Source organism: Sinocyclocheilus grahami, unplaced genomic scaffold, assembly GCF_001515645.1.
Source record: "Sinocyclocheilus grahami isolate Dianchi unplaced genomic scaffold, SAMN03320097.WGS_v1.1 scaffold547.1, whole genome shotgun sequence".
Taxonomy (NCBI): Eukaryota; Metazoa; Chordata; class Actinopteri; order Cypriniformes; family Cyprinidae; genus Sinocyclocheilus; species Sinocyclocheilus grahami.
In genome coordinates, this window is record NW_015505726.1 from 1,108,713 (window position 1) to 1,132,528 (window position 23,816).

The 23,816-nt window shown below is 37.2% G+C and overlaps 2 protein-coding genes across 3 annotated transcripts in view; one reads left to right on the plus strand and one right to left on the minus strand.

Annotated features, from left to right (window-relative positions):
- gtdc1 (glycosyltransferase-like domain containing 1) overlaps nucleotides 1–16,187 on the plus strand; it is a 44,062-nt gene extending 27,875 nt beyond the window's left edge. The window contains exons 5-11 of one of the 2 annotated variants that reach the window (XM_016238776.1): nucleotides 2,491–2,586; nucleotides 2,702–2,890; nucleotides 9,934–10,043; nucleotides 10,847–10,991; nucleotides 14,329–14,399; nucleotides 14,712–14,803; nucleotides 15,473–16,187. In XM_016238776.1, the coding sequence (XP_016094262.1) occupies nucleotides 2,491–2,586; nucleotides 2,702–2,890; nucleotides 9,934–10,043; nucleotides 10,847–10,991; nucleotides 14,329–14,399; nucleotides 14,712–14,803; nucleotides 15,473–15,574 (805 nt within the window). In that variant the 3' untranslated portion in view covers nucleotides 15,575–16,187. The remainder of the gene's footprint in view (nucleotides 1–2,490; nucleotides 2,587–2,701; nucleotides 2,891–9,933; nucleotides 10,044–10,846; nucleotides 10,992–14,328; nucleotides 14,400–14,711; nucleotides 14,804–15,472) is intronic. The other variant, XM_016238777.1, reaches the window with a different exon arrangement.
- A 5,135-nt stretch (nucleotides 16,188–21,322) lies between these two features.
- LOC107555858 (rho GTPase-activating protein 15-like) overlaps nucleotides 21,323–23,816 on the minus strand; it is a 39,324-nt gene continuing 36,830 nt past the window's right edge. Inside the window, exon 14 of the mRNA XM_016238778.1 lies at nucleotides 21,323–21,586. Coding sequence (XP_016094264.1) covers nucleotides 21,403–21,586 — 184 coding nt within the window. The 3' untranslated portion in view covers nucleotides 21,323–21,402. The remainder of the gene's footprint in view (nucleotides 21,587–23,816) is intronic.

The window sequence follows — 23,816 nt, forward strand, 5'->3', positions numbered from 1 at the left end:
ATACAAATAATAATAAAAATGGACTTGGCCCTGGCATTGTTTACTTTAATTAAGTGCCTCATTGTAACAACTTTCTTTCTTTATTTTTAAAGTATATAAATATATATTTTTTTTGTGTGTGTTATTCATCATTATGGAACAAATTTTACATTAACATTAAGCTTAACTTGTAATAAACCCAGTTCCTTTAAGCTGTCTTGAGGCTCCCAGAAGAACTGCCCGAACTGCTGGAGAAAGTTTGCACATCTCACATCACATGTAGCTCTCTCCACTTCTGAGCCGTCGCAACGGCCAACCTCAAGATCAATGGAATTTTTCATTAGCCTGGGAAAAAGAGACCGCTTGTGATTATTGCCAATAAAGGAAATTAGATTAAATGATTTTTGACTTTGATTTTCTTTCCTCCCTCTTTTCCCCAACCATCCTTTCACATTTAATCAAATGCAAGGTAAAAGTCATCACTGAAATTGCGCCTGATTTATAAATAAGCTAATTGGTGGCATTCTCCCTCTCCTGTCGGTGGACACGGCTGTGTTTTTATTGCCTAGTCAAAACCTCCTCATGTAATTTTCAAAATGGCCTTCGAAATGAAATTTTCCTCCCAGCTTGCGAGGCAGCTCCATCGCTCATACCTTGCCGCAACCACCTTCTTGTCATCTCTTTAGTGCAGCTTTATGTAGCCTGGCTCTCCTGTCAACATCTGTTAGTTAATTCATCCATTGCAAAAACTCTTCCCTTGCACTTTTATCAATGGCTAATCTAATGGAGGTGAACTGTTGAGTGACTGCTCTCATTGATACTCTGTCTTTCTCAGGGACGTTTGGAGAATAATAATGGCACCGTTTCATATTTGGATGGCCATTGATTGCTGCTGATTGAATATTTACTGAAATGGATATGGGATTAGAGCATTGCGTCTGAAACGACAACTTCAAAAGAGTGAACGGCGAATGCTCTGTGGACATTTATTTTGTGGCTTTAACAGCTTTCTTTGAAGGTTTTTCCATTCAAACCACAATTTACCTATCTGTATTTGACTAACGCTTCCCGAACTTGTTTTCATCTAGATGAAAGTGCAGTCAAAATGCTCAAACACATGCACGCTTGTGTCCTGTACCCGGAAATGCTCTTAACACAGTTGAGAAGATAAAGAACCAATGAGAACAGAGGAAAAAAAAGTTTTTGCTTTCTCTTCTCGTATAATCATTTATGACCGGTACACAACTAACTCGGAAAAAGTGGGCGGTAGAACTACACCCAACATTGTGGTGAGTCAAGGCGGCCATCTGTATGTAACTCAGAGAGAAACTCTCTTTACACTCGACTGCCTTTACAGCCCCCTTTGTTTTGAAGTCGATGAGTTCTCCAGCACTTGGTTGGAAGGATCCACATATATTATAAACATATTGTGGGAAGTTGTGCTAAATCGGTTAGTAGTTCGTCATGTTGTATTGCTTCCCTACACCACAAAGACTTTTGGCTCACCGAAATACACATACAAGTGCCACTTAGGACATCCACTTAATTCCAGTCAATTTAATAATCTGTACTTATTTTATTTTTTTATTTTATTGAATTTTATTTGATTTTATCCAAATGTACCTTGTTACAGAGTAGCAATTTTAAATTATTTGTTTAAAAAAAGGCTGTAAATAAATTATCTTTCTGTAAAGGAAGCTTGCATCAGCAGCCTAGTGTTTACTGTTGATGATCTCCTCATTAATCTTTGGACAATTATATTGTATCTTGAACTGCTTTTGTAAATGTGTAGACTTTTTTTTTGTTTTTTTTTGTTTTTTACTTATTCATACCATACTAAAGGTAGTCCCATATATCTGTCATTTTATGATGCTCACTTAAGGGAGTGCAAGGTAGGTTATTTAAAATTTTAGCAGTGCCTTCGCTTCTGCTCCACTGCAAAAAATAATCGCGCGTCAGTAAGCATGGGGGAATCTCGCTCTCAAGCAGCTAATTGGCTCGCGTCCATCACACAACCTACAATTAGGACTCGCGGTGCCGTGGAGGCAGCGCATGGGCTGTGCAGTCGCAGAGAACGGAGAAAGTGCTTTCTGCATTTTATGGATTGCTTTTGGCAGTGAATTATGTGAAAATGTGACTTGTTTTAACTTCTTTAACTTGTAATAATCGTCGTGGTTGCAAAATACATCAGTCCGGTTGTGTGCTCGACATATTTTAAGACCAAGGAGAGAGAAATGCCACATGAGGCCCCTTTTTTCTTTTTTTAAATGTGGTTTTAGTTACCTTTTTTGTTTATTTTACTCAAACATGTAATGTTCTGACTGGTGTTGCCTATGAATTATTTGCTCCTTATGTTGTTTTTCATTATAGAAATCAACGAAGGTTAGAGGAAAAACATCTTTGAATTAGGAATGTGTTTACAGTCATAGTGTTTTTTTTTTGTTTTTTTTAATAGTTTTTCCATAGTTTCTCTGATGTTGTTTTATAGGACTTTTTCCCTTTCGTCCTCAGATTCCTCCCTGCACACAAACGTCTCAGACATTCATTGCGGTGTGATGATATCCATGCTCCGGCTACTCAAAGCCACGTTCAAACATCAGCTCCAAGGTAATGCACTGTATGCAACAAAATGGCCAAGATTGCTTCTTGAGAAATTATGACAAAAGTGACCATGAGTACATGATGGAGGCTTAACTAATGACCTTATAATAAACCCCTGCAGTTGTCCAGAGCTCACAATAGACTCGGAGCCACCTGAGAAGATTGTCAATGTGGCAGGACCTCAGCAGTCCCTGGAGCCCATGAGTGTCACACCATGTCAGGAGACTTTGCAGATTCAGCCCATGTCTCGTCCGTGTGGTGATGAGAGAGGGAATCTTCAGCCACTCCACATAGTCTGGCCACATCGCTGGTAGGACCTTCATGATAACATTAGAAACATGTATTCATCAAGAGTTCATTTAACACGCATTTATTTATAGAAATTTTGATTTAACAAAATACTTTTAATATTTCACTCGTTCTTTTCATTATCTTTTTTTTTAACTGACCGATTCTTCATTTATAATTATAAGGAGTTTCAGTTTCTTCAACTTTGTGCACTTTAGATCTTGTGGACTTGCAATATATATATATATATATACTGTACATATACATATACATATATACATGTACATATACATATACATATATACATGTACATATACATATATGCATGTACATATACATATACATATAATTTGTTAAAACAAACACTCCCACATCATTTGAGTTTGATAACATTCTGTGGTTGAATGACAGAACTTTTTTGTCATAAAATAGATGACTCTTGTTATGCTAATGCTAATTTCATATCTTGCATTTTTTCATACTTGAATACACACAAATTTCAGACTTTTATGAATTTGTTTAAAAATGCATTTTCACACCGTAAATATTTAAATCGTTTATAATTATTTCTCTCTTTGTTTATAAATCACAGCATTTTAAATATTATTTTCCATTAACTTTTGTAAGATTTAAAATCTGAGATAAGGGTATAACAATAAAATGGATCTGAAAAGTTGCAAAAAATAAATGACTAAGGCATCATAAAAAGTTTCTATGTTTTAAGTGATTTTTTAACAAAAAAAAAAGTCATGTTTGTTTTAATAAAAATCAATCCATCATTCCAACATAAAAGTGCCTATAGTTGAAGTGACACTATATCATACAATTGTAGAAACAGCAGAATTCTAGAAAAAAAATTCTAGATGACTGTTGATCATTTTCATGCAGAAATATTTTTTGATCCATAGTTGTTTTTGTTTTTTTTACTTTTATTGTTCCCACTAAACTATGCACTCACACAGAAATGCAATTTGAGGACCTTGTTTCTCAGCAGACTTCAAACATGTGCGCCATGAAAGCGCCTCAAACATTAACCTGTAATACAACTGTGAGTTATTTGCTTTGGACTGTCCAGGGAATTGTTTGACAATACGGCAGAGGCATGTAAAATGGCTAACATGCTTGTTTTGGTACAACATGCATAGATAGACCACTGGTTCGAAGCAGTTTTAAGCGTGTAACGTGGCCACCGACCCCCTGGATGCTTGTGTAATATATTTCAGCATCATCTCATTGATTCCCAAATCCAATCTTGGCGAAAGCCACTGTTAGAATATTATCAGTGACATCGGTGTTTGATTCCTTTCAAAAAAAGTTTGAAAAGTTTGTACGAACAGAACCTCAACTGCAGAGATGGCAACAGAAGAAAATGTCTGTGTCGTTGAGTTTTGTTCACAGGGGCCAATGGGGGAGGGATGAGAAAATATTTTATTGCCCGCAGGATTGCTCTGTGGTTTTTGTTGAAGTTTAAATATCTTCCACTCCCCATATTTTAGACCTCGTCTTGGCATGAGTGGAAACCAAACAGCATTGTATCTCTACCTCATCTGCCATGGGCTGAGAAAAAAAGAAAAAAAAAAGTAACTGTTGCTCAAGCCACATATTTCTCCCATGACTCTTTGCTCATCTCTTGGCAGCAACGACATGTTTCCTTACCAAAAAACACCCATAAATCAGATTAACAACCGAAAAGACCACCGGTGTCGAAGTTTGATGCTGGCACAGGGATTTTGTGATGTTTGTTTGTGTTATGTATCTGTCATTCACCTACTCTTGTATCAGTAACAAAAGCGGCCATTGTGTAATCTCTTCAAAACTGAGCAAAACACAGATGGATTAGCGCTGTTAACATCCGTGCCTCGTAAACGTTGGCTTTGGTCCGAGTTAAATTGGGATTTACACAGGGCGAGAGCTGCTGGAAAAATAAGAAGGGGTTTGGATTATCTCTGACAGTGTGTCCCATTTCATCCGTTTTCCTTTTTTTCCAGCCTCTCTTTTTGTCATCATCACTGGTTGCAGATTGTTAATCTCCATGTGGCCTGGATAGGTCTTCATCCGTTGGATTACAGGACTGTCTTATTGCAGGCGCTGACCGGGGCGTATGGTCATAGATGGCAGCTGTTTGCAGGTGCATGTGATGAGGGCTTAAATTTGCTTCTGAAAAGCCCATTTACCTAAGAGGGCAACCTTGTTTTTCAACCTTGTTCTTTCAAAAAATATAAAAATAAATGCAGAGAAGACAGTGACTATAGTACACCATCAGACAGTCACATGGCCTGGCATGGGCTTTCTCTCTGCTGGACCTTTGTCTTTCAGGCGATCATTCTCCGCAATTGCGCAATGTTTTGTTATTTTTTCTTCTGTGGCTTGTCTTGAAATCCAGACACATTTGTGCATCTCTCGTTCCTCCCAAACTGTGCAGCAGGCACTAATGACCAAGTAAAAAAGACGCAGGCACTGACGCATCACCACGCTGTGCTGGCAAGCATCATGACTGGTTCCACAACTCCTCCTGCGCCCTGCTCATCGCCAGAGCCGTGCCGCCGAGACCCCCATTAGAGAAGGACGGCGCTTGGAAGGACATGATATGTTGGAATCTTGAAAACGGCACAAAGGATTTAAACCCGACTTGCGAGCGAAGGCAGAATTCCAGAAAATGTTTGACTTTTGATGTTTGCACACAATTAAAACTAATGAATCAGGGTCATGTTAGAGTAGAGAAGTGGAAAACAAGTCGTTTACTGACAGTCAGAATGTAACCAAAGACATCAGCCCATACATTTTCACTTCCATTCATGTATAGTTAGTCTCTTATTAGGATCCCAGCATGCACCCGTCCCTGTGGAGGAGCGGCGAGAATAGTCGACACGGTCATGGTTTGTTTTGTCTTGTTTTACCGGAGGCTTTGCCTCTGCTATTTTCAGCTGACCCTAATCAATCCCCAGATAACCGAATCCTGGGCTTTCAGGAGCCCCATTAATTAGCCCTTTCGCTTCCTTCTGATTTGAATCCTTTAACGTCATGCTTTTTCAGTAAATAGAGTTTGAATTTTAAAACATGCACCTCATGGGTGCGACTTAAAGGGGAATATTTAATCATAGCTGTCTAAATGAGAGGATCATATTCTTTTAAGTGGTACCGGATGACTGCTAATGAGGATTCGCAGGGTCCCTGCAGAACCATTTTTTTTCGTATTTGTTTTATTTGGTTTCTGTCTCATTGCACTCGGAGGTCAAAGGGTAAGACAAAAACCCATTTTAGTATTGGGAAATAAGACATATTTATGACTTAAAAAAAACAAATAAAAACTTTTGGACATTTACACTACCGATCAAAAGTTTAGGATAAGTAAGATTTGATTTCATTTATTAATTTTTTTTAAATAAAATAAATAGTTTTTAATAAGCAAGGATGCAGTAAATTGTGTCAAAAATAGAAAGTGACAGTAAAGAAATGTATAATGTTACAAAACTAATCTATTCATCAAAGAATCCTGAAAAAAGTATCACAGCTTGAGCACCAAATCAGCATGTTAGCTTTTTTGCCATTACAGGAATACAATTTAAAACTATATTAAAACAGAAAAGTTATTTTAAATATTTCACAATATTACTGTTTTACTGTATTTTTGATCAAATAAATGCAGCCTTAAGAGACTTCTTTCTAAATGACCACTGTGAAGCCGCTTTTACAGACCCTAAAACTTTTGAATGGTAGTGTGTGTACAATTTCATTTAATTCAGTTACATTTTTAAATAACTATAATATATTGAATACATATTTTATAATAAATAAAGTAAATACATTTATTTATTTTATTATGTATGCTGCTTAGAAAGTTACATCTGGATTGTTTACCCCATACTAACAGTATCATCTCCCCAAACTTTATTTGGGTCATCCGTAAGTTTGCCATCCATCATTAACATCTGCATTTAAAATGCCCCTTAAGTGTAGCTCCTAGAAATGCGTCTAATAATTAATCACTAATATGTTTGTGTTGTATACTTATTAATCTGCATTAATGCCGAGTGCATGTTAGTGAACTCATGTTTACGTGCATCTGTTCGGGTCTCCTCTCTTCCAGTTTTAGCTTGAGAGACACGTTGAGCCCCAGCAATCCCTGCATAACATAACTGACATATTAATTAACCCTCCGCTATGCTGTCAGTAGGAAATAAGGCATCACAGCCACATGAAGGCTGTTTTAGTTACTAGACTGACAGGCTGGGTAATAGGCATCCCTGCAGTCGCCATGTCACCTCCCCGCAGGTCAACCAGTCTTAGTCCAGAGGAGGTAGCAATCACATCCACAATGTAGCGAATCAAAGAGGCTGCAAAATTAATGAGGGAATCAACGTCAAGCCATGGGGGAAAGGCAACATAAAAGAACCGGAAATGAGAGGAAATAAGCCCTCACTAATACCTCATCTAAGGCGATTCCACCCAAGTGGGAGGTGTCTTTTGTCAAAGCGCTTCTGCCCCGGTAATTGTTTTTGACCTTCAACATCGTCATTTTTGTGAAGAGAGCTCTTTCTTAGACAGTTTACAGAACGGCAGTGCTGACGAGCTCAGAGATTTGTCAAAGCCTCTTTTGTGCGACATGTATGAGCTCTGTAAGGCCGTTGTTCGGTAACATACCTCCGCTTTATCAAGAGGATGAGCCACATGGATCACCACTCGACTGTCAGGGTTTTGAAAGGACTTTAGGCCCGCAGTTTGGGCCAAAGAGAAGGATTTCAAACCCATGCGTTGAGGGTCGTTGTATTCAGAGGGAAGCTTCTTCATCAGATGTGTTGTTAGCATGTAGGTTATGTATGCTAGTCTTTTTGACTGCAGAATAAAATTGGGGCTGTCTCTCGCAGTGGATGAAATGCACTGAGGGGTTTGTACACCTACTTTTTTAATAGAAAGATTGTGGTCAGTTGATGGAAAGTGTGTTATTTCTGCCCTAACATTTTAGGCACACTTTATCAAAAAAAACTAAAATAATCATGAAGCTCAGTTAACAATCAACAATACAAATTTGTATTTTATTTTATACATGTACATACTGTATGACTGGGAAAGAATACTCACTGAGCTTCTCATAGTATAAAATTAAATTGAAATAGCATTTAATAAAACATTCTTTGAAGTACTCTTAATTTAATCTTATTAAAACCTGTAAAGTGTGCTTTGGATTTAAAGGCACACTTCAGACTTCAGAGTGAACTATTTTTGAGGTAATGAAGCATTGCCAGTGATCGCTGTGAAGCTGCTCACCAGATCTCTTGGCTAGGCTCAGAACTTTAATGGAAGCACACCAGCAATCAGCGGCCTGGCTGGATCACAGTGACAGAACATGTGGCCTCAGCTTCAGATGTGTAATTAAGGTATACGAGCTGGGATTCGAAGAGGAACTTACAGAACTCGTACCACGCACCTCAAATCTAAATAAGTGTATTAGCATTTCCATTTGTATAAACGTTTCTGAGAAGTCAAAATTGAAAATGTCAAACACTGAAAAGTTTGTTTTATCACATCACAGATTTTTATCTTTTCTCAGTATGTTTTGTGTTATTTCCACAATAACATCTGAACATATGGGTAAACATACAAAAGTTGAAAGTCATTAAAAAAAAAAAAAAGAGTGGACTTCTGGCTACAAAATCTGTGTGGATATTTTTTGGTTGCAAAAATAAAAACATTAGTTAAATAAAGATACTTATTTTACTTTTTGTCAAAGCTAAAGTTCACTTATTAACAGGGTTGCCAGGTCTGTGAAACAATACTAGCCTATTTCTTTCCATGGTTTTCCTCTCCATCCGGGATCCCCTCCATCAAAATTGCTTTCTGAGGGGGAAGAGATCCCTTTAACCATCAAACTAAAAAACAGACTGCATCAACAGTAGCTGTGTTTCCATCCACCAATTTTTATGGGCATTTTGGAATATCGCATAAAAAAAACGCTAGATGGAAATGCCAAGATGCACATAAATTCTAAAAATGTGCATAAAAATTGAGTTGAGTAGGATAAACTTTTTATCCAATAAGAAAAAATGAGCATAAACTATGATGGAAACATTTACCATATAAATTCCTTCATGTGCATCGAAAAAGTCATGTGACTTTGCGCTTTGAGATGGGATAACTTGTCTAGCAGCGGACCGATCGCATTCACAGCATCTATATGTTGTTATGGTCATTCTGAAATACCTGAGCAAAGTCTGTGGTCAAAGTATTTCTGTATAATTGTCTTACATGACTACGCTACCAAACAGCAGCATCCACCTCCAAAAGCGTTGACAGCATTTATTTGCTGATCTGAGGTGCAAGTAATTTATGTCATATATGAAAATTATTATATTCAGTGGCTTCTCCTATATTCTTAGTGATATTTAGTGCCACAGTTGACCAGGAAGTGACGATTTTGTTCTCTTTGACTCGTTGGATGGAAACGGTGCTTTATTCGCAAATGTTTTGTGCGCAGGGCCCTCCTTAGGGGGGTGCAACTGGTGCGGTAGCACCAGGACCTGCGGCGAACGGACCGAGGGGGATGGACCCTCGGCCCCCACAACCCCCCGACCCCGGAACGTGATCGCAAACGGACCGAGGGGGGCCCCGCGGCAGCTGAGGACAGCCCTTGCTTACTAAACAAAACTCTCTCTATATATTCAGCTTCACATTAAAATAGTTTTATTTATAATTGTATTTGTTGAGATCACCACAATCTTCAAGAAACAGCTGAGGATGCTTCAATTTACACCTTAAATTAATCATAAACCTAAACCTAGACATGTCTTATGTAAAATAATAATAAAAAAAAATTTTTTTTTAACTTGTGCTCTTATCTTACTTGGTATTGACATACTATGCATATTGTTGACTCGTGTATGAAATGGCTTGTGATGACTGTCAGCTATATGATTAAATGTTAAATATGACGGGTAGTGGTTTTTATTTTCTACACTTTATTTTTGAACTCTCTTTTGGTAATATTTTTGTGACTTTCCTGATGCTAATTACTTTGTAATTAAACTATTGTTAGTGTTTTGTTTCTGCTGTGTCTCTGTCTGACTAAAGGGAACATGACAAAGACCCACAGCTGTTCTTCCAGACCTTACTGAAACTCAAAGAACGACAGCTGAGCTTTGAAGTTTCTGTCCTGGGAGAGACCTTCACTGACGTTCCAGGTACATCATGTGCTGTGGGGATTAGAGACGGGGATATAATTAAACTATTGTAATGTGATATTGCTTTTATTCAACCGTTCTTTCAGACAAAATATTCCAGTTAGTTAGCTATATAATTTTTTCTTCACCAGAATCTGCTTGCTTTATTTATTTATTTATTTACTTACTTACCTTTCTGTTCCTACTTTTTTATAGAATGATTTGGTTGGTTGACACCTCTGATGTCATGCACAAATTACATGTTTAACTTTGAAACAAATTTGTTAAGTACATCGCTTTAGGTTCAAAGATCATCTGTTTATTGCACACAGGCAACATTTTCATTGGCAAAATACACTCCCCATTAGTGGACGATTATGTTTTAATATCTTTCGGACAGTCTTGAGTATTTATGGCGTTGTGTTCATTTCATTTATGTGCCCACACAGTCTAACGCTGCCAAAGCTAGACTTACAGGAAACACAATCTCTTATATTGAGATGCAAACTTTTATCACGGCATAAACAGCTGCAGGACCAAAAGAAATAAACAGATCGTAAAGGTTGCTCATGTTATGAAATTAGGTTTACGATTGCTCGGAAGGCAATCACACTGAAACGGTTTTAATCTATTTTGATTTTGCTAATAGAATCACATTATTGATTATTTGTGCCCTTCTCTGTTTTATGTCCAAATTTATGATGACCTTGCTTATTTTATCTCCTCACAAAATATGACCCAAACTTTAAACATCCCTCTCTCCGCCAATCGCTACACATCGATATTTAGGCTTATATCCCTTTCTCCGTTCCTTCCCACTATAGACATCTTTTTAGAAGCCAAAGAACAATTGGTTGACCACATCCAGCACTGGGGTTTCATGCCCAGTAAGGAAGATTACCTCAAAGCGCTGTGCCAAGCAGATGTCGTCGTTTCCACGGCCAAGCACAAGTTTTTCGGAGTAGCAATGTTAGTTTCATCTGCTGTCTGTCACAGAAATATTTTCTCTCCAAACAGAAAGGCACCGCAATGGTTTATTTATGTTAATGTATTAGCAGAAGTTTCGTTTGCTGTTTTTATGAAATTTCGAAAAAACTTGTCAGTTTTGGTGAATTTAGTAATTCGTATTAGTAAATTACCACAGACTTCATAGTGACTTCTGTTTGTTTCATAATGTGGATGCAGAAAGTCTTTTCAATCATGTCACATTTTAATGTGAGGATTACCTTGAGCATGTAAATCTCCAAAGCCCATGCAGGCCCAAAAAAAGTTCATGGCGTAATTGAAAGGTTGCGTTCAATCCCAGAGGCCTGTCCTCTCTATCTGGGGGTGTTTCACTGTCAGGAGGGTACTGCATGTGTTTTGGAGGGACCTTTGAAAGCATCACTCTTGATGTGTTCAGCATCGCCTGGATCAGTATCTTCAGTCACCTGTGCTTGACTTTTGAAGAGTTTGTTTGATAATGCCCAGGGCCAAGGTAGCACTGATCCAAAGTGCACTAGCAGGGGCTCGGTCTACACTGGGGAATTCACTCATACTTGTTCTGTAGACTAAATGTATACATCCTATTAGATGACAACATTGATGAATTTTCTGGGCCGTGATATCGATTGGATGGAAACATCCTTTGCTTTGCGGGGTAACGGTTTAGACACGTGCTCCCTCTGGGACTCTTACTAAATACAGCTGAGGTTGTTCTCGATTTCATTAGATTAAAGTCCAGTGGAGAGGAGGAATAAAGAGACTCCTCAGCTGTGTGTGTTTTACGTTTATGTCCTCAGGCAATGTGTGTGTTCAAACACTGATCAAACACCTGCTGTCGGCTTTTCTTAATAATGGTTAACTTCCAAAAAAAACATCTCATTTGAGTAATTAAGGCTATTATGTTCCTTAACTATGAGCACACCATAGTTAGAGAATTGTCTTTTTTATGTACGTAATGAAAACACTTTAGATTAGGAAACACTATTCACTGTTAACTAGTTGTTTATTAGCATGCATGTTGGCTGTTTATTTGTACTTAAAAAACACTTATTCTGCATGACTCTATTCTAGATCCATTAACCCGACCCAAATAAAACTACAACAACTACCTTACTTGCTATCAATTTAGCAGTACTTAGGAGTTTGAGAAAAAACTCTTAGTTAATAATGAATGTGTTCCCTATTCTAAAGTGTTACTGAAAATTCTCACTTATCTTCTTCTAACATTATGTGATGATTTTTTTTTTTTAAATGTCTAATGCTAATAGCTAGTTTATTATATATCATAAATACATACAATTGAATTCACAGTTCACAGTTGCATTGTTGAACAGCTTTAATTACAACTTTGTGTGAAATCGTGTAAAATGAAATAATTTATTAGATTTATTACATTAAATATTTGGATACATTTTATGATAGATGTTATTGATTTTATGATAAGTCTGGGACAAGGGTAAAACAATAAAATATTTACATAATACATTTGAAAAGTATAAAAAAAATAACTGATGAAGAAGTTTGAGACATGTTTTAATGTGGCCTTCATATAAAAAAAAGAAAGAAAGAAAAGTTCAAATCTGTTCTTTTTAATAAAAATCAGCCCCTAGGACATAAAAATGCATGGAGTTGAAGAAACATCCACTTTCCAAATCAATTTTGCAACAAAGAACTGATGACATGAGAAAGAGTCCGTAAGACCTCGGAACTCGAATCACCTGCTCAAATGCTTTTGCCAATCAGTCCTTGCTTCTCATTGGTCAACTCCGTGCCACGCAAGGGGACTTTTTTCCACCGTGTTCTGTCCTCGTTATTGTGGAAATTAGCCTAATCTGATTAATTGTCAGCAGACGCCCATCCGTGCCCTCCAGAAAAACAGTAAGGCAGCCAAGCAGAATGATCGCCTAATTATATTTGAGATGAAAAGCCTGATAAGCATTTGCACGCTCACACATTAACTGCATTGACATGGAACTGACCTTAATCAGTTTCATACGACGGGCTGTGTCATAGACTCCAGCCGAGCGACTTTGATTTACTGTGTTCACTGTGAATTTGATCAGGGAAGGGGATGTTGACATTGCAGAGTAGGTAATACTACACTAAACCTTCACTTTCTGGTGTTTGCTCAAGGACGGTGACTGTTGTGCTTTTGTTTTGCTTTTTCCTTTGTAGAGAAATTATAGGTGATGTGTTCTTTTTTTGTTTTTCTTCCAACTGGTTTATAATTTGTTGGAATAAAGAGATGTGAATAAAAGTGGATGTTTTATTGCTTTTGTGCGAATAGAGAATGCATTGGACTTTTTAGCATGTGTCTGCTGGCAGGTGATGACTAGATTATTCAGAATACAGGGGTATCAAGATCCGTTTTTAAAAATGAAGATTTATCACATGTGAAAACATTTAAACAAAGGTGCAGACAGATGCAAGAAAGCATGTGAGGTCAGGTATGTTGCCCACATTTAACCAAAACTGCTTGATCATCCATGATTCCTGCAACTGCAGGATTGTGCTCAAAAAAAAGAAAGAAATATATATGCTTGGTTTTCCTATGTCACAGATCTGAAGGTTTAGCATTCTATAAGCGACCATTAAATATGTAACACTACAAACCACTTTGAAACGCAACTTTGCGATTCTGAGACGTTTTCCAAATCCACAGGATTGTTCGAGGAGATTTGTCCCAATGCTCAATCAGAATTTTGAAATTTCAGCCGTGAATGGCAGAGGGCTAATCGGATATTAAAATATGCATGGTTTTAGCATGGGAAATGAGATGAGGATCTGATGGTGAAGGGAGAGATGGATAGACTCATTAAATATTAATACTCATTCTACAAAATATTTAAACAGCCGGTCATTTCCACAGCTAGCAATAGGGGTTCAAATGAGTTGAATCAGTTGGGAGCAAAGTTTGCCCTAGATTGAACTATTTGATGAACTAAAAGCATGAGATAGTGTGTAAAAATATGCCATAGTTATGAGGTAGCATTACGAGAATGCATTAGGTATTTGAGTTAGTAAAATTATTTGAAATGCTTTGATCTGCTGTGTGTAATGGTTGATATTGATCAAGGTGTAGTACAAGGTGCCGCTTTATCCGGCGGGTGGTAGGTTGGAAAAATAACCTTCCAGTTACGATTACTTTCTTCAGTAATGTCAACTCTCTTTTGGTTTGTAGTCAGCTTTATAGCGCTGAACTTCCATGGTGCTGTTTTAGAAATTGCTAATTGGGGAAATGCATCCAAGTCATTTCAATACATTTAGTCAATACAGTACACTATGGAACTGAATCTTAAATAACATAAATATTCTCTTTTAGGTTAGAAGCGGTCCATTGTGGTTGTTACCCTCTGTGTCCGAAGGCTTTGGTCTATCCTGAAATAGTCCCTGGTAAGAAAAAAATCTTTAATTTTCATGATTTGCCTAGCTCAATTTCATATGCAAAAGAAGATTTATTGTCACAGGCAAAGCTGCTATGTTCAACTTCTGTGTATAATGACGTATTCATCTTAAAGCACAGTCGAAGAATTTGCCATAAACCATTCTGGCATTTGTATATAAATAAGTAAATATAACCACAGTTCAATAATGTACAGCATCACGCAGCATGGTGTCAGCTGAATTTTTAATGCTGAAAGTGCCTGCGATCTCATCTGCTCTTTGAGGTTTCTGACTTATCAAATATGTATTTTCCTCTTGTAGCAACATATCTGTATTCAACACCTGAACAGCTGTGTAAAAGACTACAAGACTTCTGCAAGCGTCCGCAATTAGTCAGACACCATGTTACTCAGGTAAACAATGTAAATTTTTCTGGGAATCAAATCAACCGCAAAGACTCCTACAGAGAATTCTAACATGTGTAGTGCTTTTTAGTCATAAAGTACTGCGAATAAATATTCATCCACAATGCTAATACATGACTAGTAATCAAAAATCTAAAAATGTAGCCTAAATTCTTTAGTGCTATGAAGATGTACTACAAATCAGTTAAAGGGGTCATATGATGCGGTTTCAAGTTTTCCTTTCTCTTTGGAGTGTTACAAGCTGATTGTGCATAGATAAGATCCCTGAAGTTGCAAAGACTAAATTCTCAAAACCAAAGAGATATTCTTTATCAAAGTTAAGACTCTGCCACGCCCCCCTAAAACGGCTCATTCTAACACGCCCCCACATATCTACCTCACTATGTGGAAATATTTGCATAATGCCGCCCAAATGTTCACGCAAAGAAAGAAGGCGTAGTTTAGCTCTTTATTCCATTGTAGAGGTACAGCAAGATCAATAAAAGCCATTAACTGGTGGGCCGCAAGTCTGATAGAGAAAAACAAAAACAATGCTACACACAAATATTCAACTCTATAATTTAAAATTATATAAAAAAAAATAGAATTCCAATTCTGTCACTGTTGTCTGCTTTTTCCATCTCTTTCCCCTTTACTCTCTGACTCTCTTTTTCCTAGGTGAACCTCCACACTTTCTCCTGGGACACTCTGGGGGACAGTTTCAGATCTCTCCTGGGAGCCGACAGTGACAGGATGTTAACAGAGGAGCACATGTCATGACGTGACCCCCAAGAAATACATTATGATTTAAACTCCAGCCTCATTGTGAAAGTGTTTATGACCCATAAAATCCTCTGTACCTCTCGGCTATTATTTAGGAAAAACATGTATATGTGATTTTAATGTTCTCATGCCGGAAAAAAGCTACTTTATATTTGTGGTTAATGGAAAAAAAGAACAATCAAAAAACCTGAAACCGCTTTCGTGTTGCGCCTAGGCGGGACCACCTCATATTTCGTTTCATATCCATTTTTATCCTTTGTGCCGGAGGACTCCAGCCTGGAATTCTGGAGTCTTCGGTTCCCACTCCGACAGAGCGGCAGCCAAGTTGCGGCTTGAAACGTTGTGGGCTCTCGCTCCACCTGAGGTTGCCAGGTTGTGACAAAGTCCCCCGAGGCTCAGTAAAGGTTGATGCAAGGCTTCCCCAGGACTGTGGTTGAATCTAAATATGGTTCTTTTATTTTCCTTGCGTCGGAGATCTGGCTGTACGTTGTAACCGGGAACCCGCTGCATAATTAAGGGGGCATGGTAACTAGCTATTTATATGTTTTTGCAAAATGTAAAATCTGGGCAAACTAACAATGGCCTGTCAGATTTTCCATTAAGATGTAAGTGTCTGCTTTCACATCACAGCAATGCCACAATCACACGGCCCACTTCAGGCCTGCCAACATATGTGTTATTAAAAGAGGTCTGACTTTTATTGCGAGAGTTATTGAAGGATTCCTCCTTTATTATCAGACATTCTCGCAATAAAGCTGCGGACTTTCTGACGTTATTATTTCAGATGCATCGAATATTAAGGTGCGTCGGACGGAGGATTCAAATTAAAGGCTCAAATATAATCACGTCGCCATCTCCTCGCACCAAGATTAGTCTCATTACTCCTCATTAAGTAGCAGTGCTTCCTTTACAGCTCATAGAAAAATAGTCCTAATATCCTACCTCCATATGTAATGTATTTCATATTTTAGGGGGTCAGTGAGATACTTTTGTGTGCCGTATGATATTTAGCGTGAGTTATCCAAGCATTATCGCTTCTGATTTGCCTCTTTTTGTTCATCCTTGTGTTATTTATAAGGAGCATATGGATGCAATTGACCTGTCTCCACCTTATCCCACAATGTCAGATGAATTTGCCATCTACTCCGGGCCGACCTGAGGTCAGGACCTAATGACGCCATAAAGCCTATAACCTGCTGTTTCGGCACAAAATGTCACCCCACATATTAAAAGTTAATAGCAACCTCTATAAAACTCAGTGCACATTAAACCATTTCATTGGCCTGTTGCTGTTTTCTCACTGATGGTGTTCTAGGGATATGAAGCTAATTTAATGCCGGCCAAATTCGATGGCAAAACAAATGTGTGGTCCTCTTAATTTTTCTTCTCCAGTTCATGTTTGGTGTCCCACTGGAATAGCACAGAGTTTGGAGAGCTGCCGTTCACATTATATGACTACATTTGTAGATATTTTAATATCTGACTGGGGAATCACTAAAGTGAATTTGATCTGATACAACTTCAGGTATAAGTACTCATCTGTTTAAGGTCAGCTTTGAATTTATATATGATATTCAGACCTTTATCAGATAATGGTATCTCAATTATTAGATACTTGGAAGTGAAGGTAAGATTACTTTTAGCATTCTCTCAAGCATTTCGTCATTTCAAAGCTCATTGCTGTAACCAGAACAGAATTTAGAGCTGCAACTCACTGCAAATGAAACGACACAGAATCATCACAGCCTCCTCTGAAACCAGCAAAGGGATTTAGGAAATGGAAAATGGAAATGGCACTTTAATGAGAACCCTCAAGTTCTGACTTGAGCAAAATGTAGTGGTCACAGTACAGTTTGAGCATGATTGTCACCAAATTAGGAAGGAGTTATTTTTTCATAAGCATTACTGTATTTATTTTAATGGTTTTCTAATAACTGTTTAATAAAGGGAATAATCTTATTTCAAACGTCTACCCCGTAAGTCAAGATGGTAGTTTTTTTTTTTTTTTGTAAATTTGTTTGTAATATATATCACATTACATTGGGTGAATTTCACTAATTGAAATTAGTGTCCCTTACCCATTTTTTTAAATATATTTTGTCAATAAATATTCCTTTAATAATAATAAGAAGAAAAAGAACTATGTTATTATTACTATATATTTTTAAATAGTTTACTTTCTAAAGCAAGGGAGGTACTTTAAAGGGTTTGTAAATGATTTGTTAGGAGTGGACTGATAAAAAAAAGCATTTATTTTCTCTTTGTGTGCTGCTTGATGCCAGTTTATTTATTTTAGTCTTTTTTTTCACACCAGCTCATGTTGTGGCACGCTGTCCAATTATACCATTACCAAGAGGGAAGTGTGTACTACTGTTTGTGGTCGTACAGTACGGTTGTGTGATTTTATCATTTGTTTATTTCTGAACACAGGATGAGAAAGAGGCCCTGAATGAACTAACAGGTAGAATGCGTCTCCTTTTTTCACTCTGAGTTCATATAACATTGCCCTGATCCCTGATCTTAAAGGAAGACTGGAGGAACGGATAAGCAAGAGAGAGAGACATAGTTGTCCTCATGTGACTCAGTCATATGCTATCAATATGCTGCCATGTTCTGTTGGAGCCCAGGCTCTTTTTAATGGGGCCTGGTGGTTAGAACATGGCAGGCATCTCACAGGGACACTGTATTGTTATGCTTTCATTTACTTTTGGGCCCTTTCTTGCGTTTCTTTTTCAGTTTTTTGCGGACTTACAAAGACGCTCGTTTCCATGAAGCTCTGCCAAGAAGGATGGGAAAACAAAGTGTGGGGGTAGGGTGTGTGGGAGTTTGTCGGGGTTCGGAAAAGCACAGTGGTCTCCAGTTATTACATGAAATCATTAGACGGAACGTCTTGGCTAACGTAGAGAAAACATGAAGGCCGCAGTTTCATACGGCTTTGTGCGCCCCTCGCCCACTGGCTGCATGGCGTCAATGGAGCTCTTCACACTGGTCACAATGGTTAGCAGACCTGATCATTTGTTGCTATTTGTTCCTAAACATATTGATGGCACATTTTATATAGGGACTTTGTAGAAAATATATATATATATATATATATATATATATATATATATATATATATTTATTTATTTATTTATTATATAAACATACAATTTTTTCTTTTATATATATATATATATATATATATATACACATTCATGTGTTTGCATTTATATATACATAATAAATATACACAGTACACACACATTTTTTAAAGAAATTACTTTTATTTACCTAGAATGCATTAATGCTTAAATGTTTCTTGAGTAGCAAATCTGCATATTAGAATGATTTCTGAAGGATCATGTGACACTGAAGACTGGATTTGACAGAAAATTCAGCTTTGCCATCACAGGAATAAATTACATTTTAAAATATATTAAAAGAGAAAACATTTAAATTGCAATCATATTCTTCAATATCACTGTATTTTTACTGTATTTTTATAATAAAAAAAAAAATCAAATAAAGAGGTTTAAAAAATCTACCCCGAAAGGTAGTGAATTGCAATCATATTCTTCAATATCACTGTATTTTTACTGTATTTTTATAAAAAAAAAATCAAATAAAGAGGTTTAAAAAATCTACCCCGAAAGGTAGTGTATATATTTTAAATTTATATTGGCAAGGTCAAAATCTGTGCAGCAAACAAACTGTGTAAAATACTGAAATAAATACTTTGGCCATTATTTTTAATGTTTTTTTTTTTTAGATTCAGTCACTTCACACCACATTCCAAACACTCAAAATGCACCACACCTTTTCACAAGCCAATTTGATGGGAGACGTTAATTTTGCACATATTAATGAGCTAAGCACCACCTGCAGTACGACGGCTCTCAAAGTGTGAGCTGTGTTGCACAAAGCCCAGTGTCATGTGACCATGGGCTCTAGCACAGAATAAATCTGGGCGTTCGCTTCATGTGCACGGCAAATATCTGCCAATATTCTCCCTTGGGTTACTTACCACTTCAGTCCATCCACCCACACATTTTGATTTCTTGTTATTTGAAGCATTTAATGCAAGAATGAACTCTACAGCATGGCCTCTCGGCTCTGCTTGGGCAGCTGGTGTTCAGTGCCTACTTTTGACCAAGACGGTGTGAAATAAAACACCGCGCAGTGTACCGCTATCATGACATAAGTACAATTCTGATGAGACATTTTGATTTTAGTCCCATACAGTGCAAACAAACCTGTTTTTTTTTCTCTCCTCCTAACAAAACCACAGACAGGAATGTCTGTAATTGGGTATATTGGATATGTATTTTTTAAATATATCAATTACAAATATATATAATATCAAAACAAAAAATAAAAAAAGTTTTTATTTGTTATTCAAATGTAATTTAAAAGACAATTTCCATCTCAATAGAGCAGTATACATCACAGGGTGGATATAAAGTAAGGCTTTGTCTGCATTAGAATCATAATCATGGCTGTCTGCACTTTTTTATTGTGCTGTAATACTTCTGGGCTGCATTTCTTTAATTCTTTTTTTTCTTCTGGATTTTCTTGTCTAGCATTGAAGTAAGCGAGCTTGTCTGGCATGTTAAACTTTTTTTAGGTGTCAAAACGCAACGACAAACTAAGCCACCACGTTCAATACAGGATCCAAGCTCTCTGTAAACTTTTTGTGGTTGGAGAAAAAAAACAAGTATGTGTGTATCTTTTCAAAGGTTCTGCGATGAAGGTCTTGGTGGCCTGCCGAACTCGTTAAGGTCCCTGAGTGAAGCGCAGCTGTGCCAGAGAGGTCACTAAAAGCTGCATCTCATTTCACTGCGTTATTTTCAGTCGAGATTTAGAGAGACGCACAACCCGCAAATCTGGTTTATGTCGCCCTCCTGTTCCTCCAGTACCCCTTCATCATTACTGCTCGAGATGCCAAACTATGAGGGATCTGATGCAGGGAAAAAGCTACAAGGAGGGATGGCTCTTCCCGTAATTACAGACTCTCTCTTATCTCTGGGATGGAATTAAAAACACATTCCATGCAGACAGTCTCAGCACTGGCCTGCGGGAAGCAAATAAAAAGAGACTGCTGTTCGAGAATTGGAGAGGACTTTGGCAGTTTGATTAGAAACCGATGTGATCATGCTGTACGTTATCTGACAATGCAAAGGGCCCACAGAGTGACATAGTTTATGAAGGAGGCTGCAGGAAAATGCAGGGGGGTTTTTTTATTTATTTTTTTTACTTTTTTCAAAAACAAAATAATTGTACAAATTTTGCTTACAATAAAAAAAACAATACATGTACATCTACCATTAATAAAACACAACATCACAATATAATACAAAGCAAATACCTGTTGCAACAGACTGCAAGTATGTGCTGCCAGAAAATAATCACAAGTTTGCTATCTCAGGTTTCTGCCAAATAAAAGTATGACAAAAAAACTGTAAGAAATCGCTTACAGCCAATTTATTTCAAACAAAAATTATTCATTAGAAAATATCAGTGTACAAAACCCATTTACAAAAAATGGGTTAATTTCCCTGTCACAAACGACCATGTATATCAGTACAAATATACAGCTTTTCAATTTTGCCAATGATGTTTTGAGGTATGATACAATGTGAGATTTGCATTATACAAAAATATAATTATATGTAAGTTTATATATAAAATTATAAATGTGACTATTTTTTATGTGAACCTTTTTTTTTTTCAAGGAGCAAATATTAAAAAATCAGATCCAAGAAACACACACACACGTAATTTTTATTTCTTAATTTCTCACTCTTTTTTTCCAGTCTCTTTTTCCAGAATACTCTGGGGTGACTTTACATGCCCTCCGGTCCAAAGATCTCCACACATTCAATGAGAATGGACTCCACCATTTGATTCTGATACACCATATTGACTTCCATGTTTCCGGATTCAAACTCGGGCCACATGAGAGTCGGTCCAAACACAATGCTGATGCCCTGAGTCGACATCAAGTTTTTCTTTGACTTCACCAAGACTCTGTAAAACAGAAAAGCAATACAATAGCAATGAATATAGTTTGTAAGTCTTGTGAAGATCCCTAATGGAAGAACTGACTACGGCGTACATGTACAATCATTAAAGTGTGCATGTTTCCTGTCATAAAAACCTACTCAGATCGTCGGTGACGGACCATCGGCAGGGTGTTTTTGAGGACTTGTGCCTGGTCTTTGGAGGCATCTAAGCACACTTTTAGTGGAATCTCTCTGAGCTGAGGTTTGGCTTTGGTGGAGAGACAATCAATACTGGGGTATTGGAGGACTCTCAGAAGGAGCCAGATTGGAGCCCTCTGGCTCTGTTATGGGTGAGGCCTGGAAAGGGGGGGATGGATTGTGGTGGAGGGGTTCCTTCCAAGTTGTCAACGGGATCCTGACTAAGAGGTGGGAAGCAGGCTTAACATTTAGAAGCACACTTTGTATGGTTTCACCGCGGCCCAGTTTTGAAAGGTACTGATTAGGAGTGTGTTGGGTTTACTGCACTCACGTACATTGTACCGTAGTGTAACCAACGTCCTGTCAAAATAATCTACAATTATGCAGCACAACTCAATGATCTATAATCCCCGCGTTGTTGTCAAAATACTCACGCTCTCGGCTCTGAACGAGGTAACGTACGTGCTACATGTGATGTCCCTCCACATGAGTGTTATTGGGACTTTGGGAAGCCATTTCAGTCGAGAAACACAACTTAAAAGGCAGGCCAAGTGCTCTCAATAATTCCCCATTAATGTGTATAATTAACCTCGGCCATTTCGTTTCCCCTGTACATCACAGCTAGACGCTTGTCCTGCCATGAGCATTTTTAACCTAATTAGCGCACTATGATGTAAGGATCCCGACTGCCATTGCTAATGGTCTGCTAATGATCTTAAGGAGAGACTTCATTTCCGAAGAGATTTTTCAAAACATTAAATATGAAGCTTTTTGTCGAACCTTTTAGTGTTTTTTGGTAATTATGCCACTGTGACACCACTATATACATGACCCCCACACCCCCCACCTTCACATTCATCTCTGCTATCAGTAATGCCAGATCGATTAAAATCATGATAGAAGCTTAATTACAGTCATTATCATTTTCAATTACAGTAGCAGCACATAGTGGGAAGAAGTGCAATACGAAGACACTCTCTGGAAGGCAAAAAAATCGAAAAAAAATATTTTTTGGGGGCTGTACACACTGTCATCAGCAAAGAACCATGTAAAAGAAATTACAGTGGTATAATTAAATAGTTTATATATAAATTATATAAAATTCACATAAAAACAATTAAATAAAAGAATACATATGCATAGATATTTTTCAATTGAATTTTTTTTCCAAATATCCTGATTTAAAAATAAAAATGCGTTCCAACCAAAAAACTGCATATATAACAACAAAAAGTGTGTGTGTGTGTGTGTGTGTGTGTATACTGTATATATATGTGTGTGAAGAGTTCAGATGCAAAAGCCTGTAAGTGCCATCTGAAGTTTTCTTCTAAAATGAGCATTTTTATCAGGCTCCTATATTTATGTTCAATTATTTCACTTTAATTGCATAGAAAAGGACCTGTATTGCCATTTGAGTAAAATTACTGAACCTAAACATAGGAGCTTAATAAAAATGCAAATTTTACATAAAAATTTCAGATGGCACTTAGAGGCGTTTGCATCTGAACTCTTCATATATATATATATATGGTCAGTTATTTCTATCTTTTGCTGTAGTGTGGCAGTAGGAAATATCATTTCCAAACATTCATTTTGCCAACAACTGAGTAAATAAACAATACAGAACAAACAAACAAATAAAATTAAGTGCACATAAAAAATGTGTATTTCTTTTATATTTCTATATCTTTAAATTGTTTTTATCAAATGCTTGTCCTAAAATAATGCATATTAAAAGGTATACATGATAACATTTTATAAATGTGTATATACATTTTATATAAACATATTCCATTGTCATTTTAAAATCTTGAATTAAAATAATGTCTGTCATCTAAAACACCTCAGATTTAGAGAATGTATTTTTTTGTATACCTCGCCTAAATTAACACTTTCAGTAAAGAAATGTGTTGATTTGGAAAAGAGAATGATGCAATCTGGTCCTCAGTATCTGGGTATTTATGGCAAAATGCGCTCATTAAACCATCAGCTGACTTGGAGCCCAGTGAAGAAGCTCTGGTGCCTGGGTAAGGGCCAGGCTGTGGGCAGCTTGACCG